The sequence below is a fragment of the Hyperolius riggenbachi genome, chromosome 3, assembly GCF_040937935.1.
Source record: "Hyperolius riggenbachi isolate aHypRig1 chromosome 3, aHypRig1.pri, whole genome shotgun sequence".
Taxonomy (NCBI): Eukaryota; Metazoa; Chordata; class Amphibia; order Anura; family Hyperoliidae; genus Hyperolius; species Hyperolius riggenbachi.
The window spans coordinates 310,845,984-310,864,503 of NC_090648.1; the positions used below are offsets into that span (position 1 = coordinate 310,845,984).

Below are 18,520 nucleotides of genomic sequence, written 5' to 3' on the forward strand. Positions count from 1 at the left end.
CCTGTGATGCGGACAATTGGCCGCGTCCGCCGGAAGTGACGGGCCCGGTACCGGCGGATCCAGGAAGCTGAGGACGGCGGCGTGGGAGCGATTCAGGCTTATGGCGCTGGAAGAAGCCCCAGGTATGTATGAAATCTCCCCCCCCCCCCCCCCCCCCCCCCGTTCCTCTCTGGTTCCCTTTAAAGTGGGATGAATTGACTTTTTGAAGGACCACTATTGCAAAAACAAGTAGGCAGTTAAAATCTGACAGAACCGACAGGTTTTGGGCCAGTCCATCTCCTCATGGGGAATTCTCAGAGTTTTCTTTGTTTTCAATAGCATTTCCTGAACAGCAGTTTAACTGCTTCCACACATCCTACACTCCCCAAATTTGCAGGGTAGGGAGGGCACCCCTCCCCTCCCTGAACTACCTATACCAAATTGAGGCCTCCGAGCCCCACTGGTTCCCGAGATAGGTTTCTGTCATCTATCTCCTGAACCAGCAGGGCTTGGGGTCTGCAATTTGGCACATAGGTCGATCGGGGGGGGGGGGGGGGGGTTGGCTCTCAAGCCTGAAAATTTGGGGAGTGTAGGAGGAGTGGAAGCGGAGATATTTACTATTTTACCATCAGCAGCATAATTAACTTCACACTGAGCATGCGTGCTACTCAGTGCGGAAGGGAGCTTCCGGGCAGCACAACCAGACATTACACCGGTGTTGTGTCTGATTACGCTGCCTGTTGTGTTGCGCTGCCCTGCATGCGCAGTAGGAGATTGTGCGGCCACATTTCCTATTGAATGATGCTGCTGGTGGTAAAATACTAAATATCTGCGCTCCCACACCTCTTACACTCCCCAAATTTTCAGGGTAGGGAGGGAACCCCCAGAACGACCTATATGCCAAATTGCAGCCCCCGAGCCCCACTGGTTCCCGAGATAGGTTTCTGTAATCTATCTCCTGAACCAGCAGGGCTCCGGGGCTGCAATTTGGTATAGAGGTAGTTCGGGGGTCCCCTCCCTACTAGGGTGGCCATCCGTCCGGATTTAGGCCGGACAGTCCGGTTTTTTGGACTGCTTATCCTCCGTCCGGCGCAAGGTAAGGAAGGACAGCCAGATGTCCTCCTTTTTGGGCTGTGTGGAGGGAGAGAGCGCAGAGAAGAGGGAGCGGTGGGCACAGTGGGAAAGGGGAAACATCTCCCCCCCTTTCCTCACCTTTGGGCTCCCCCTTCCTCGCTCTCCCCTCTAGAACTAAAGTTTTGGGGTGGCTGGCAGCGGGCGGGACTTACCTCTGCCTCGCTTCAAGCGCTGCGTAGTGACCTCCGGTTCATGAGTTATTTGAGCCTGTTCTTTCCTGTGAGTGTAATGATCCCACTCATCCACTGAGCCGAATCAGTTCAGTGGATGAGACAGGAACTGCAGCTGCCGTTCCTGTCTCATCTACTGAACTGATTCGGGTCAGTGGATGAGTCGGATCACAGGAAAGAACAGGCTAAAATGACTCATGAACCGGACATCACTACTGCTTCGCCGTGGAAGGAGGCAGGTAAGTCCCACCCGCTGCCAGCCACCCCAAAACTTTAGTTCTAGAGGGGAGAGCGAGGAAGGGGGAGCCCAAATGTGAGGAAAGGGGGGAGAGATGTCCCCCCTTTCACACTGCTGTACCTACCGCTCTCCCTTCACTGAGCTCGCCCCTTCTGCCGGGGGACACCTGGCTAACTATTCTGGGGACACCTATAGACCTGGCTACATATACTTGGGACACCCATAGCCCTGGCTAAATATACTGGAGACACCTATAGACCTGGCTATATATACTGGGGACACTATACACCTGGCTATCTGTACTGGAGACACCTATACACTTGGCTAACTATTCTGGGGGAACCTAAAGACCTGGCTACATATACTGGTGACACCTATAGACCTGCCTAACTATTCTGGGGACACCTAAAAACCTGGCCATCTGTACCGGAGACATCTATAGACCTGGCTAACTACTCTGGGGACACCCAAAGACCTGGCTACCTATTCTGGGGACAACTATACTCATGACTACTTATACTGGGGACACCTATAGACCTGGCTACCTATGCTGGGGGCTACCTATCCTATTTTGGGGTAACTGCTGTCAGATTATCTGTATTTATGGGGAACCGCTGCCATATTATGTATGTTAGGGGCACGGCTGCTGCCAGATTTTGCGTATTTTGGGGAACTGCTGCCGGATTGTGTATGTTTGGGGGACCACTGCTGCCAGATTACATGTATTTTGGGTGTTATGTGTATTTTGGGTGATCCGCTGCCAGGTTTCGCGTATTTTGGGGAACTGGTTCCAGATTATGTGTATGTTGGGGGGAACTGCTGCTGCCACATTGTCTATTTTGGGGGAACCACTGCCATATTATCTGTATTTTGGAGGAACTTCTACCAGATTATGTGTCTTTTTGGTGAAATGCTGTCAGATTACATCTATTTTTTGGAGGCTACACTACGGCAGAGCTCAAACTTCCCGTCAGACAATTTACACCACTGGTAAGGTCATGTATATTTGGCCCCACCCATGACCACGCCCATGTTGAGTGACCACACCCACTTTTAGCACTGTCCTCCTTTTCAGGGTGTGATGTCCTCCTTTTTGGGGTTCTGCAAGTGGCCACCCTACTCCCTACCCTGAAAATTTGAGGAGTGTAAGAGGTGTGGAAGTGAAGATATTTAGTATTTTACCTCCAGCATCATTACCTTCACACTGAGCATGCGTGCTACTCAGTGTGGAAGGGAGCTTCCGGGCAGCACAATCAGACATTACACCGACAGGGAATTCCTAATGTTTCGTGTGCGCAATGACAAAACCTGCCTGGTGGGGCTCTCGCGAGATTCCGCTTGTGAGTCGCCCCGGAATCTGTAGAGTCAGAGTACAGAAGAAGCAGCTGAGCTTCGGCCTTCTCTGCGCCATGTCCCAGGCGGCAACCCGCCCCACTTCTCCGCGGGAGGAAGGCGAGCTGGAGGACGGCGAGATTAGCGATGACAGCGTCCGACCCGATAGCCCTAAGCCTGTCAGGCACCGGCCCGTCACCCGAGGGTCCTCGCGTCCCCCGTACCGGTCACGTCCACAGCGGCCGCCCAGTCACAGCTACCGACAGAAGGAGCAGTACCGGCCTTCTCCACGCATGGCACAGCAGCAGCCTACCATGGGGGACGGCGGCCCTCGCTCCTCGTTCTGGGAACGCAGCTACGATACGCTTGGCCGGTTCCGGTCACGAGGGAGAGGCAGTCGCTTCGGTGATCGAGATTGGGGAGACCGAGCCATAAAGCCGGGTGGAACGAGGCCGAGCAGCTGGAGAGAGCCCTCTCCCCGGAAACGTATCCTTCCCTGGCTACTGCTGGCTAGTGTGCCCTACCTTCCTATCCTCTAAGGGCAGAACCTACCCTATAGCCATGGCTGTCTCTGTCCCACAGCAAGCCCTGCCAGATAGGGTTACTTTACCCCAAAATATCCTGAAGTCTAAGGAGTAAAACTAGGCCAACAGATGTAACCCACACCTTTCTAGTGACCTCCAGAGAAAGGCCACTAGTCTGGGTGGAGGGTGATGGCAGAAGCACCAATATTCTTGCTATAGAAAATTGATCTGATGGGAAATTGCATGTTGTCTACTCTAGCATACCCTACACCCTAATGGTTTTTTGTTTGTGTAGTTAAGTTTGTCCTTAAAAACTTGTTATTGTTCTGAGTTGATCCTAGTCAGTCTACATATGTATTTGAATCATAATGTATATTGTGAGGATTAAAGACTGCTTATGAGATACCCAGTTAAAGGACTCCCATGGCAAGAGGTGGGTTTGAAGAATGCTATTAGGACACAGAGGCTGGTTCTGCATACTATCACCAGCCTCTGTGTCTGTTCTGTGCCCACTCCCCTCCCTGCGCTCTGCTGTCCCCCATAAAAAACCCCGCCATGCTAGCAACATGCGGCTTGTCGCTGGCGGTTTGCCTTACGTCTGCTATTTACCGCCGCTCTCCCGCCTCCTTTATAGCGCTGCTCCCTGCTTGCATCCCTTCCTTCCAATCAGCTTACGGAGGCGGGAAGGGACACAGATGGGGAGCACTAGTGACTTAAGGTAAACAGCCAGCTAGCGACAAGCTGCATGTCATTAGCATGGCAGTTTTTTTATGGGGGACAGCAAAGTGGGGGGGGGGGGGGGGCAGTACAGACACCGAGGCTGGCGATGGTATGCAGAACCAGCCTCTGTGTCCTAATAGCATTCTTCAAACACATCTTGGTTTCTCTTTAAAGAAAACCTGAACTGAAAATTAAAAGTCAAAATAAGCATACACAAGTCATACTTACCTTCCATTTAGTCTACTCCTCAGTGTCTTTCTCCTGTCCCGCGTCCTGTTTGTTTACTGTGATCAAGGGAATTTTCCGTCCTCCATTTTGAAAATGGCCATTACCCATAACAGCTTATTGGTCAGCACACAGTTAAACTATAACATCGCCCACTTGAGCCATAAGGAAACATGGTACATCAGTTTTCCTCTCAGTTATAACTGACAGCAAATGATATTTTACTGACAGCAACTGATATATTTCAGATCTGACAAAATATTGTCAGAACTGGAAGGGATTATTGTCAGAAGAAAATGATGAGCTTCTGAGAGAAACTAATGACAAGGTAACTATGTAATGTTCATTTGAAGTTACCTCGTGTTTATTTTAAATATTTTTACTCAGTACAGGTTCTCTTTAAGGCCCCGTTTACAGTTAATCAGTTGCTCTGTTATAACTGAAAGGACAACTGATTTTCAAAGTAATACCCATGTTTTCCTATGGCGCTGTTCACACTTAACATGTTTTAACTGAAATCTTTTTCACAATGCACTGCTATGGAGAAGAAAAAAAATGCTTACCAACTGATTAAGTGTAAACGAGGCCTAAAGGTGCGTACACACACACACACACACACACACACACACACACACACACACACACACACACACACACACACACACACACTACTAAAGAGAACGACTGGTCTGTCAGACCCTCCCGCTGGGCGGGCGTTCTCCCGACAGTAGTGCGTATGTACAGTCTGTCTGCAGACTGATAAGGCTGTTTCTTAACAATCCGCTGAGCTGAGGACAGCGGCGTTGGAGCGATCTGTGCGTATGGGGCTGGAGGAAGCCCCAGGTATGTATACCAGCTTTTCTCCAACGTCTCTGGTTCCCTTTAAAGAGGCACTGAAGCGGAAAAAAAATTGACATAATGAATTGGTTGTGTAGCACGGATAATTACTAGAACATTAGTATCAAAGAAAATATTCTCATATTTTTATTTTCAGTTACATAGTGTTTTTTTTTTTATAACATTGCATCATTCTTTAATATTTGCAGTTTACACACTACTCAGCATTCTAAGTTTTTTTACAGAGCAGTCTACTGAACTTTTGAACCCCTTCTCTGCAGAGAAAAAGAAAATACAGTGACTGACAGTTCAGATAACAAGCCTCAGAAGACAGAACTCTCTGAGATTTTAAAGAGAACCTGTAACAAAAAAAGTCCTGTGGGGGGTACTCACCTCGGTAGGGGGAAGTCTCAGGGTCCCAATGAGGCTTCTCCCTCCGCTGTAGCAGTAGGCAATCCAGCACTGGCTCTCCCGAAGTGTCCCGGAATCCTCCCTCGACAAGGCTGACAAGCGCTGATTTATTTACCTTTCCTGGCTCCAGGGGGGGGAGCTGTTGCGACTCCCCACGGAGATAGGCGAAAATAGCCGATCTCCATCGCATCCGCTCTACTGCGTAGGAGACTTGCGCCTGCGCAGTGTAGCGACCCGACAGCGATCGGCTATTTCCGCCTATCTCCGAGCGGAGAGCCGATACTGCGCCTGCACTGGAGCCCGGAAGGGAAATATTTACATCCCCGCCGTTCCAGGAGGATTTTCGCTGCCGCCATGGGACACAGGAGGACGGGGGAAGCCTTAATAGGATCCGGAGGCTTCCCCCTACCCGAGGTGAGTACCCCCCCAGGGGAACTTTTTCTCATTACAGGTTTTCTTTAAAGGAATCCAGACAAAATAAAAAAAATATGCCTTACTCACCTGGGGCTTTCTCCAGCCCCTTGCAGCCAACTGTCCCACGCTGACCTCTCCGCCACTGCACTGGCTCCCCGCGCGGTGCAGAGGCTGACCTCGAGGTTGTTCTTATTGCGCCTGCGTGAAGCGCCGCTGTCAATCAAGCAGACGTCCGTAGTTCTGCGCAGTAAGCCGCGGACAATATCTGCTTGATTGACAGCGGTGCTACTCGCATGCGCCTGGAGGTCGTCCTCTGCACCGTGCGAGGAGCACAGGATGGCGGCGGAAAACGGAGCGGTCAGCGTGGGACAGTCGGCTGCAATGGGCTGAAGAAAGCCCCAGGTAAGTAAAGCGGATTTTTTTTCATTTTGGCTTTGATTGCTTTAAGGCTTCGTTCACATTGCGTTCCGTTTACTTTAGCGTTCAAGTTTGTCGTTTTTGGAGGATTTTTTTTGTTTACTCCTCTCGCAGCTTGGGTGGGAGCTGCGATTTTTTTTTTTTTTTAATCGCTTCAATAAGCACTTTTTCAGAGCTATTGCAGTTTTTCACTCCCTGGTGCAAGTCAGGAAGTGAACTCTTTGACCCGGAAATTCTTAAAATGTGACCGTAATTGCTGCACAAAGAGATTTTGCGAGCGTTTTGCGTTTCTCCTATACCTTACATTGAGGCGGAATCGCCCCAAAAATGGTCCATGCACTGCTTTGCTGCCCGCACAGGGCACAACCCGCGCTATCAACATTCTAATAGACATTCATTGCACGAGCGTTTGGCAGGCGATTTTTTTTTTTTTAATTGCCTGCGTGTGAAATAAGGCCGAAAACTCTTCCAGGGTAAATGAGCCCTAAAAGTCTTGCAGCTCAATGGCTCTTTTGCATGGATAACTGGAGTGTCTTAAAGTGAACCTCCAGGCTAAAAATCGACTCAGCAGCACTGAAAAGGCTTGGTGTTTCTTTAAGTTTCACAGCATCAGAACTTTGTTTCTCTTATACAAGCCTCATTTTTAGATGCACAGAAGAAAACTGCCCGGGCTTTTTTCCCCTGATGCTGTGCAAAGCATGATAAGATTTCTGATGTTGTTGTTCTGCTGTTTTGGTGCAATATTATTATTATTATTTTTTTTACATTTTGAATTTGACATTTGAAGCCTAGAGTGTGCAGCTGGGAAGGGTAATCAGGACACAGGACAGTTGTAACTGTGTCTCTTGCTTCTTGTCACCTCCTTTCAACCAAAAAGATGGCTGTCCCATGACAAAGATGGCAGCCCCCATGAATCACAAACATTTGCCTGTTCTTTTAAAACAGGGTGGGTAAGAGATTATATTCTAATTAACATAACGTAACTTGATGACAGTATGTTTGTTTAGGCTGAAGTTCCCCTTCAACTCTTCCTGTACTGGAAACAATATTAGACTTATGTCTCTACTCTGAATGTTTTATTTCTTAGCTGCACTACACATACAAATCATATATATCATCGGTTTTTTTTTCTCGCTTCAGTGTCTCTTTAAAGAGAGCCCGAGGTGGGCTCAAAAAATGAAGAAAAAAAGTAGGCTACTAGATGAGCGGATCAGGTAGCCGCAAAAACCACTGCTACTGTGGGCCGCAATGGCCCACTTTCACTTTCGTGACCTATAGGTCACGATGCTGCACTAAGAGACCGTGTGTCTCTCCCAGCGTGCGGGGAGCGGCAAGAGGCACGGCCAGAGAGAGGGAACTGCCCAATGGCAGCTCAGGAAACCCTGAAGGAATGCCCCTGGCAGGCGTTGTGAACAGGGAATTTCTCTCCCCTGTGTTTACCTCCTGAGTTAGCGTCAAATCTTGTTGCTAAACTCAGGGGGCTATAGCGTGGGGGGGGGGGGGGAGCAGAGAGCAGCGGTTGGTGGACACAGAGCCATGTCATTAAGCAGACAACCTGCCTCTGTGTCCCATCTGCCCCCTGAAGATCCACCTCGGATTCACTTAGATGTATCCTTACTTACCTGGGGCCCCTAATGTCTGACTGATTTTAGGAAAAAATTGAAATGAGCGATTTCTGCCCAAAACTGTGATTGCTCTTCGATTCACGATTTCCCTCAAATCAAGCTTTGTTCCACCTCTGTGCCTCTCTCTCCCCATCTCTCTTTGTGCACCCGCTGCATCTTTGTTCCTGCTCTGTCCCCCAAGCTGCAGCAGTGCTTTCAGCATGAGTCTAGCGATGTCCATCTATCCATTTCGCCTCCTGCAGGCTCCAATGCACGGCATACTTCCTTACTTCCTGTATGTCATGTGACATACAGGAACTAGGAAGTATGCCATGCACAAGTCCGGCAGACGGCGATAGAGGACGGACAGCGTTGGACTTGTGAGGAAGGTATGCCCAACACTGCCGATGCTGAGACAGTGCGCCACATACGCTACGACTTGGGGAAGTGTGAAGCCACTTCAAACTTCCCCATGCGGAAATGACCTCATCGTGGAAATCGCCGCTTTGACGATTCCAAAATTGTGATCTTGGTGATCGTGATTTCCATTTAAATTTGATTTATCGTTCAGGCCTACTGCGCAGGCACAAAATGCTTCCAGCGACGGGAGTTTGATGGGGGTGCACAGCCAGGCTGTGGATGCGCGGTTGACCCCAGATCGGCAGATTTACCAGTGCCAATTACAGAAGATACAGGGGGATGGGGCGATCAGCCTGGATGCTATGTATATATTTTCTTCTGTCCCCTGAAACTATCAGCGCTAGTATGGTTTATGGCAGTGTTTCTAAACATTTTATTGGTATGTACCTCTTAAAACCCTGTACTCGCCAAGTACCACCTAGCATAGTAAACATTATCACAAGTACCCCTCGACAAATATATATTTAATAGTAGTACATGTTTAATAGTAGTACTTGTTAAAACCATTTCCAAGCATTTACTATTGCTTTTTATTAGCTAAAATACTAACTTGGTGTTGTTTAAGTAAGATATATTATTTTCTAAAACTCTAAATTTGTTATTGTTGTGTATTAACCTCCCTGGCATTTTTTTTTTACCCTTTTTGTTGAATATTTTTTTTTCCCGCTTGCTGTAGTTCTGACAATAATTTGTCAGATCTGAAATATATCAGTTGCTGTCAGTAAAATATCAGTTGCTGTCAGTTATAACTGAGAGGAAAACTGATGTACCATGTTTCCTTATGGCTCAAGTGGGCGATGTTATAGTTTAACTGTGTGCTGACCAGAAAGCTGTTATGGGTACTGGCCATTTTCAAAATGGAGGACGGAAAATTCCCTTGATCACAGTGAACAAACAGGACGCGGGACAGGAGAAAGACACTGAGTAGACTACATGGAAGGTAAGTATGACTTGTGTATGCTTATTTTGACTTTTATTTTTCAGTTCAGGTTTTCTTTAAAGTAGAATTGTTTCTGATAACATTTGATTTTACATCTGACTTGTCACCTCATGCCCTTACTGAATATTGCTCTTTGCTGAACACTAACAACTTATTTGTACTGTAGTCCTATCCAGATTGTTCTTCTTTCAGCCTTTGGAGACTATCTCTGGATGAAAGTGAAGGCTGAAACTGCAGTGTTTGCAAGGTTATGTAACATAAAAGGCTGAATCTGGAAGCAGCTGCGACAATCGACCTTTTTTTTTCTGTTTTTTTTTCTTTTACAAAAATGCAGATTCCAGTTTGAATAGAGCTACAAAGAATTCTTGCGACTAAGTTGGAACTCTGTAGGGAACGAAGCAATGTAGGAAGTTCTGATTATTTAACCAACCGTTCATTCCTTGATCTAAATTTCCCTTTGCATATTGGTTGAATTTTGTGATGATCACCAGTTAGCAATGGAGAGTGATATGGAGTCTTTCTTCTGGTCAACCTGCCGTAATGCCAGGGAAAGCACAAGTATACACTGTTCCCACTTGCAGGTTTTTAATTGTAGCCTGAGCTCTCCTGGTCTAGTAGGAATGAGTTACAAAGAACAAATATGTTCTCAGACTTCTCAACAAATATTCATCAGACTTGCTTCTTAAAGGGGAACTTCAGCCTAAACAAACATACTGTCATCAAGTTACATTAGTTATGTTAATTAGAATAGATAGTTAATATAATCGCTCACCCACTCTGTTTTAAAAGAACTGGCAAATGTTTGTGATTCATGGGGGCTGCCATCTTTGTCATGGGGGCAGCCATCTTTTTGGTTGAAAGGAGGTGACAAGGAGCAGGAGACACAGTTACAACTGTCCTGTGTCCTGATTACCCTTCCCAGCTGCACGCTCGGCTTCAAATGTCAAATTCAAAATGTAAAAAAAAAAAAAATTGCACCAAAACGAGAATAACATCAGAAATCCCATCATGCTTTGCACAGCATCAGGGAAAAAAAGCCTGGGCAGCTTTCTTCTGTGCATTTAAAAATGAGGCTTGTATAAGAGAAACAAAGTTCTGATGCTGTGAAACTGTTAAAGAAACACCAAGCCTTTTCAGTGCTGCTGAGTCGATTTTTAGTCCGGAGGTTCACTTTAATCCCCCCTTTCCCCCAGTCGATACTGCAGGCAGTGCTGATGGGAGCTACAGGCGGAGCAGGTGAAGTGGACACTTGCTGCACCTGGTAATTTGGGCATCAAATGCATTATGTGGCTATTGTGGCGCCTAATGTGTAATTTGGTGGCAGGAGCATGCTGAAGTTAGGCTACTTTATAGCCAAACTCCATCTAGCGGTTTTGAGTGCAGGTTTTTGCCCGTGGGGGCTTTTTCGCAGTAGTCACTCTACAGTATAGTCAAACTCCAGCTTTTTAATTGTAAAAAGAGAGCCATTTAGGCTCTCTGGTATGGTATAAACTGGCGCCACAGGTAAATTTGGCCAGCGACTATAGTATAGCCAAGCACTGTTGAAAAGGGGGGGGGGGGGGGGGGGGGTTATAGTTAGTGTTAGCTGTAAGTAGGAGTGATTATAGTGGTAAGCATAGGTAGCAGAGGGGTGGTTTGATAGTAGGGTTAGGGAAGGTGATGGTAGAATATCTGTAATTCCTGGCTCCCAAATGCTCGGGTTCCTTTTTTAAATGTACTCGCTGCAGGTTGGGACAGTATGAGAACATCTGTATAGCATTGTATTGAATGGGCACTACACGGAGCGGTGTCTTCAATGTAAGCCATGATTTCTGCTCAAAATGTATCTAATATCTACTGCTGCTAAGTGGTAGACCAGGCTTTTGTTTGAGCTACCATCCTTCAGTAGAGGGATGAGCCTGCTTTGTACCACCCAAATAAGATCTCTTTTCCACTTCTGCTCCCGTCTTACATGCTTACTAGCGCTCGGCATGGGTGGCAGACAGGAGTCCCTTCCATGGAGTTGCATCTCCTAAGCAACAAGACGTTTTTCGCTGCTGGTACCAGCCGAATGGCGCTTGTGGCCTGGGGGCTGAATTGCTTGACAAATGAGCCTTTCAGCTGTCTATGGAAAAGAGGCCTCAGTATTTTGGGGTCTAGTTTGCAAAAATGCTCTTATTTCTACAAATGTGAGATATTTAACCTGTGCAGATGGTAGAAGATTTTGTAAACTTTATGTACACTTTTTAACTATGTTCTCTCTATCACTGATATTTCATAATGCCAGGAATAAACATTTGCTTAGTGCACACAATTTCACTGGCAGGTTTATATGATGTGCTACATTAAAATGTATTTTTACTGAATATTTTGATCTGCAGTCCTTTCTTATTTAAGGCTTCCTGGATGAGTACTAAAAATCTCAATGCTGGGGACAATATGGCAATAGTCTGCATGTGTATGCCTTGTACATGAAACCGTTCTGATCAACAGCAGTTCTGTTAATGCACACCCAGCTGCTTCCTTGTACTGTAAAGGCCTTAGCTGAAGGAACATGCTGCAGTAAGTCTGTTGTGCTCTTGGCAGATGGAACTCTCCTGTTTATCGAGTAGCAGTGGAAGACTCCATTTGGTAGCTGAAGGCAGAAAAATGTTAAGTGCGGCCATATTATCTGTTTGTGTATGTAATGAAAAGGAGCCACGTCTGAAAATGAAATCTGCAGCTGTGGATAAAAATATTCTGCAAACACAGAAGGAAGTGTCCTTGGGGCTTTTGTTCTTTGAAAACGAAAGACAAGTCTTGTAAAACATTTGTGTCACAGGTGCAAGAAACAATACTGGTTTGCTTAAATTTTGTGGCTGGGTAAAGTAATGGTTAAGGGCTCTGCCTCTGACACAGGAGACCTACCTATTCAGTAAGGATTTATTGGGCAAGACTCCATAACATCGCTACTGCTTACAGAGTGTGCTCTAGTGGCTCCCTCGCAAGTGCTTTGAATCCGGCAGGAGAAAAGTGCTATACTAATATTGAAATTATCTACGCTGTAGTTTCAAACATGTTTTTAAATCTAGTCAACCACCTATCTAATATTGTGTAGGTCTCTTGTTTCAACAACACAACTTTGATCCATTAATTTCTGGACTCCACAAGACCCCAAAAAGGTCCCCATGGTATCTTGTGAGAAATTTTACTTGTATAACGGAATACAAATTTGTAAAGCCAATCTGTAGCCTGAAAAAATAAAGTATGATCCTTACCTATGTCGATGGGAATGCTCTGGATCCTATTATGCCTTCCCGGTTCCCCTGTTCCAGCGATGTTCCATGATGAGTTGCCACCTTCAGGAGCCCGAGTGCTCCCAAAGATGGGTGGCTGTGTACTGCACGTGCGTGAATGCACACTTGTGCATACTCGGTACAGATCTGATCGGTTTATATATTTCCGGTAATTTGGTGTATCTATTGATATGGTTCTTTGTGTCTCAGCAATATGGTTGAACACCTTGCGTAAAAAATTATCGAATAGCTTCTGGGAAACTTTCAGGCCTGTTACACATCTACAACGCGTGCAGGAGCCGTTCTCCTGCACGCATTTTACTAGCCTGCAGCTGTCGTCGGGAACCTACGGTGCTACGCTGAGAGGCGGCGGTAGTATCAATTAACCCGACGTGGAAACGCAGATTCCCGACAATAAAATGTGCCGGGATGTGTTGTACCGCAACGCATTGAAACGCAGCGTCGGGTGTGAAAGGTAAAATGAGTCTATGGACTTTTACCTTGGTTAACGCAAAGTATAGACTTTGCGTTAAAACGCTGAAAAAGGGCTCTGGCGTGAAAGAGCCCTCATTAGATTGCTTGCTTGCAAAGCTGTCTCAAGCACAGGCTAATGAATGTCTCCTCAAAGTGCTTTTGGAAATGACCAGTCTAGAGATCTATAAATAATTGGAAATGTATTTTTGCCTCAGCATTTATATAAAGAATACTGTGCATTTCAGAAATTATGGGCGTACTTTGTGGCCTAAGGGCCTAAGCCCACTGCAGCATTTTTAAAAATGCGTAGCAATGCATGGGTTTTTCAAGCGGTTTTGAAATGCGTTTCTGTGCGTTTAAAACGCCTCTAAGGGGTTTCAAAAACGCTTTAAAAATGCATGCAGTGGGCTCAGGCCCTAATAAAACTTAGCACAATAGATTACGGACTTATCAATAACTTGGACTGTCAAATCTACCTCCGTTTCAGTGCCACCCTAGTTATGTACCTGGGATCTGTTTCTAAATGCCAGCAGCCAACACTGACCCTAGCCACCACCTCGATTTTGCTTCCACCAATTTTACAGTGTTTGATATATAAACCCGTTGAAGTTCCTCTTCTTTTTTTTGGGGGGGGGGGGGGGGGATATTGCTGTTTTGGTCACGTCAGAGTTGCTGTACTTTTTCTGGCTAATGTTTAATTGGACAGGAATTTCTGTTGTAACAGTTTCCACAGGAAGTTTCACAATAGTGCAGTACAATATGTGCTTGGTCTAAGTAAGCTGTTAAATGCTTAACTTTCTAAAACAATAAACTGGTATATTTTAATGTTTTGAGTTCTTTTTGTTTATTTCCTTAACACTCCATTCAGTTAAAAGTGTTATTAGGTCTCCTCCTAGGAAACCTTCTGCCTATTCATCTAAAAATGAGAACTGTGAAGAAGAGAGCTTTGAAGATTTGCTTTTAAAATATAAGCAAATAAAACGTGAACTTGAATCCATTAATAAGGATGAGAAGCTGGCCCTGAAAGAACAGCACAATAAAGAGCAGGAAAGTGTTACAGAAAAGACTGCAGAGCCTCCTGTTCAGAGTAAACACACTACTACTGTTCAGGTGGTTCCTGTGGAATCTGTGGAGGAGAAACCACAAGTTAAGAGTTTTCAGGCTTTTGAAATTAAACCTATCAGACAAAAATTAAAACCTATCACAGAGCAGAAAAAGCAAAGCACGGTTGAAGAATCAAATTCATCTCCAGCTACCGGTGAAGCTGAGGTCAGCGTGCAAGGTACATAGTCTGTCACTATACATTTTTGTTTTCTCAAGACTTCATTGCAGGCTTGTAATTTAGAGAAGGAATTTACAAATATTGCTTCCATATGCAGGATGCCCCAGCTTGATTTGGCCGGGCACCCGACCCGGCTAATGTAGGTAAGTGCACAGCTGCAGAGATGCAGAGCGAGTAGTAGTGGAGCATGTAGTGACTCCTGTGTCCCGGTGTGCGCTACAGTATATATTGCAGAGTATTAGGTGCAGCTGGAAGCCATGTTCCTCTCACCTTCTCCAGGCACTTTAGTGATGTCCGTCCTTCACTCACTGCTTTTTCTGATGCTTGGCATCTCCTGGGATACCATGTAGTCACTTGACTTGGAGAGAGAGATGCTAGGCACTAGAGCGAGTGGGAAGTGTAGGACGGACAATGCCGAGAGGAGGTGAGAGAAGCACGGATTTCTGCTGTGCCTAAGGCTATTTTATCATGCCACCAAGTTGGAAAAAAAAAGTTCTGGGAAAGTCACTGCATATGTACCAGAAGGACAGCTTATGTTGCTTCAGGACAGCAGATGTAGCCATTCGCTCAATACATCATTTAAAAGAAATGAGCTACGATATAGAAGCTGCCATATTTACTTTTAATCGTTGGCAGTTGTTTGGGTGTCCCTGATCTTCCTGGCTTCATTAGTTTATAAATTGCACACAAGCATGCAAGGTAACCTTCATTGTTTAAACCAAAACAGATATGGAAGCCTCCAGATCCCTCGTGTTATAAGGCTACTTGCACACTCTTGCCAGGTGTACATTCAAAACTGCTGGTTTATAGTACACCTGTAGAATAATACCTTGTAAAGCATTTTATTAGAGGAATGTTGGCTGGGTCAGTAGGATCGTTTTGGCCCACTACAAAAATTCTGAACTGCTTATCCATAACTTATACTATACTTACAGTATGTATAGTTATTTTTTACCAGGAAAAACAACTCCTGTCATTCACCCATTCCTTGAAGCAATAATCGTGTGCTTGTGTAACTGCACTGTGTGGTTGTGCGAGAAGTTTACTTGATCTAGGAATTCTGATGAAGGTCACGGAGTAGTCATATGACTGATGACTGTTGTGTAGTGGTTTTGTAGTTCTGGTGCCTGGGTGGTGATGATTGTGGGGGAAGTGGTTATTTTTGCCTGAAGCTGGATTTACATTTTGTTTTGGACTGTCTTGGTATTTTTTTATTTTTTTTTTATCCAGAGGTTTTTTCCATGTTTCCTGCATTTATTTACAATATTTTTTTTTTAATAGAACCTAATCAGGATGATCAAGAAGTTTCCACAGACAGCAGCCCTGCAGATATTAAAAATGAGGTTTGTGTTTAAAATAATTAGAATCTACAGTTTTGTCTTCTGTATTTCCAGACATTTTTTCTCCAGAAGATGGTTCTCCTTTATATAATATAAACAAAGTTGTTTGACGATAAATTGCTTAACCACTAAGGCCCCGTTCACACTGCACGCGTTTCCTGCCGCGTTTTGGAAACGCGTGCAGGTGGCCGACACGCACGACATCAGACATTGCATAGAGTGCAATGTCTGATGTTCACACTGCATGCGTTCCGGACCTGTGCGGTCCGGGAACGCATGCTGCATGCATTTTTTGCCAAAACACATGGCTGTCCCGTTCACTTTTCAGTGATGGGATCAGCCACGCAACGCATACAAACGCGGATGGCGTGCGTTCGTACGCGTTGCGTTCCGCGTGCGTGCCCGTCCGCGTTTGTAATGTGAACGGGGCCTTAAGCCCTCGGTCATTTTCACTTTATGCATCCGAGCAATGTTCACCTCCCATTCATTAGCCTATAACTTTATCACTACTTATCACAATGAACTGATGTATATCTTGTTTTTCCCGCCACCAATTAGGCTTTCTTTGGGTGGTACATTTTGCTAAGAGCTACCTTACTGTAAATGCATTTTAACAGTAAGAATAAGAAAAAAACTAAAAAAAATTCATTCTCAGTTTTCGGCCATTATAGTTTTAAAATAATACATGCCTCCATAGTTAAAACCCACGTATTGTATTTGCCCATTTGTCCCGGTTATTTCACCGTTTAAATTATGTCCCTATCACAATGTATGGCGACAATATTTTATATGGAAATAAAAGAGCATTTTTTTCCGTTTTGCATCCATCACACTATTTACAAGCTTATAAAAAAAAATAGAAATATTTTATCTTTACATAGATATTTAGAAAGTTTAAACCCTTAGGTAAATATTTGTTGTTTTTTTTTTAAATTATTATTAAACATTTTATGTGGGTATTTTTGGGAGGGTGGGATGTAAATAGTATTTGTGTTGGGTAAATATGTGTATTTAAAAAATTTTTTTACGTATAGATGTAGTTTTACTTTTTGGCCACAAGATGGCAACCTTGAGTTTGTTTATAAATATCCAAGGAAGTCCCGCTACACCAAGAGGTAGGGTGAAGTAGAAAAAATACTTTATTGTAAATCCATCTTAATCCATTACCAGTGTACAAGTAAAAAGCTCATGCGTATCGGAGCAATGTGTGGCTCCTTAATCATAGCTTGCCAAGACAGGTGTTCATACAGATTATATAGGATACAGGACCACACCCTTAAAGGTGTGAGTCTTAGCCTTAAAGGTACAAGCATCAAAAAGCTAAAAGTGGAGTATACCACAAAAATATATAAATATAAAACAAAATCTGCATTAAAACACAATATACTGCATCAGATTATAGCAACCTGTCATACATAAATGTAATAACATATAGTATCTGGACAAAATGCATGACTATTAAACAGGGAAGGGAGGCAAGGATGAGCAAGGGATGCAGAAAAAAAAAAGAAAAGGGGGGTTGCAAGCAGAGAAAGCAGGCCCAGTTTATATACACATATTTATGCAACACATCAATTTATTCATTTATCATAGAATGTATGAAGGTCTAATCGGGAATTTAATCCCAAGGGGGAGCGTGTCCCCAATTTCCAGATCCAAAAGGCCTCCCGCTTCAATAACTTGCCATATAGGTCTCCTCCCCTTAATGAGGGTGTTACTCTTTCTATACCTTGGAACCTAAACCCAGACATATTGCCTAAATGGACATAAAAAAGTGCTTGGATACACTAGATGCGTGCGTAATAAAAGTTTTGTTCTTGAGACATCTCCCGGCACCATTATAGTGCTCTGAGATTCTTTGGCGAAGAGGACGCGTGGTGCATCCTACATATTGTATCTCACATTCCGTGCAAGTGACTAAATATATAACATTATAGGTCTGACAGTTAATATACTGTCTATCATAATTGTTGTGTCTGGAAAGTGAGATAATTTCTTGTGTCTGGTCATGAACCCTACAGTATCTGCAGGTACTATAGCCACACTTATACGAACCTATATGTGTGAGCCATGTAGGTTTAGGCCTATTTGTACTCTGAAATAAACTGGAAGACAAGGTAGTTCCCAGAGTAGGGGCACGCCTTGAAGAAAAGCCACAACCCTCCTTCAAAACAGTATGATGTTTAGGATCCGAATGAAGAACAGGCAAATATTTTTTAATAATATTGACAATTTGGTTGTATTCCAGACAATACGAGGTAACAAAACTAACCCCTTTATTATGTTGCCTGTTCCTGCAACCGGATCTGGGAGTAAGTAAATCTGACCTTGTCTTAAGTAAGACCTGATCTCTTGCTCTCAAGACTTTGTCCTCACGATACCCGCGATCACGAAGTCTTGATTGTACCAAATCCAGCTCTTGCTGCAACATAGCCGGATCAGAGCAGTTTCTTGCCGCTCTGATCATTTCCCCATATGGAATTGATTGCAGTGTATGTCTCGGATGACAACTAGTCGCCAATAGTAGCGAATTGCCAGCACATTCTTTTCTAAATGTTTTGGTTAATACCCTCCGTGATGTAGCACAGCCACTCAAATGGAGATCCAAATAGTTAATCTGTGTGGCATTATGGGACATCGTGAAGGACAGATTTAAATCATTGTCATTACAATAAGTAAGGAACCCGGGCAAATCACTTTCAGGGCCCCTTCACACCAGCAGCAGATCATCTATATACCTAGCGTACCAAAACAAAGAATCAGAAAAGGGGTTGCACTCCCCAAAGATGCGGAGCTCCTCCCACC

At 44.8% G+C, this 18,520-nt stretch overlaps 1 protein-coding gene across 2 annotated transcripts in view; it reads left to right on the forward strand.

The window, feature by feature from the left end:
• The first annotated feature begins 2,785 nt into the window (after positions 1 to 2,785).
• ZFC3H1 (zinc finger C3H1-type containing) overlaps positions 2,786 to 18,520 on the forward strand; it is a 126,864-nt gene continuing 111,129 nt past the window's right edge. The window contains exons 1-3 of one of the 2 annotated variants that reach the window (XM_068276678.1): positions 2,786 to 3,339; positions 13,962 to 14,375; positions 15,657 to 15,718. In XM_068276678.1, coding sequence (XP_068132779.1) covers positions 2,820 to 3,339; positions 13,962 to 14,375; positions 15,657 to 15,718 — 996 coding nt within the window. In that variant the 5' untranslated portion in view covers positions 2,786 to 2,819. The remainder of the gene's footprint in view (positions 3,340 to 13,961; positions 14,376 to 15,656; positions 15,719 to 18,520) is intronic. The other variant, XM_068276677.1, reaches the window with a different exon arrangement.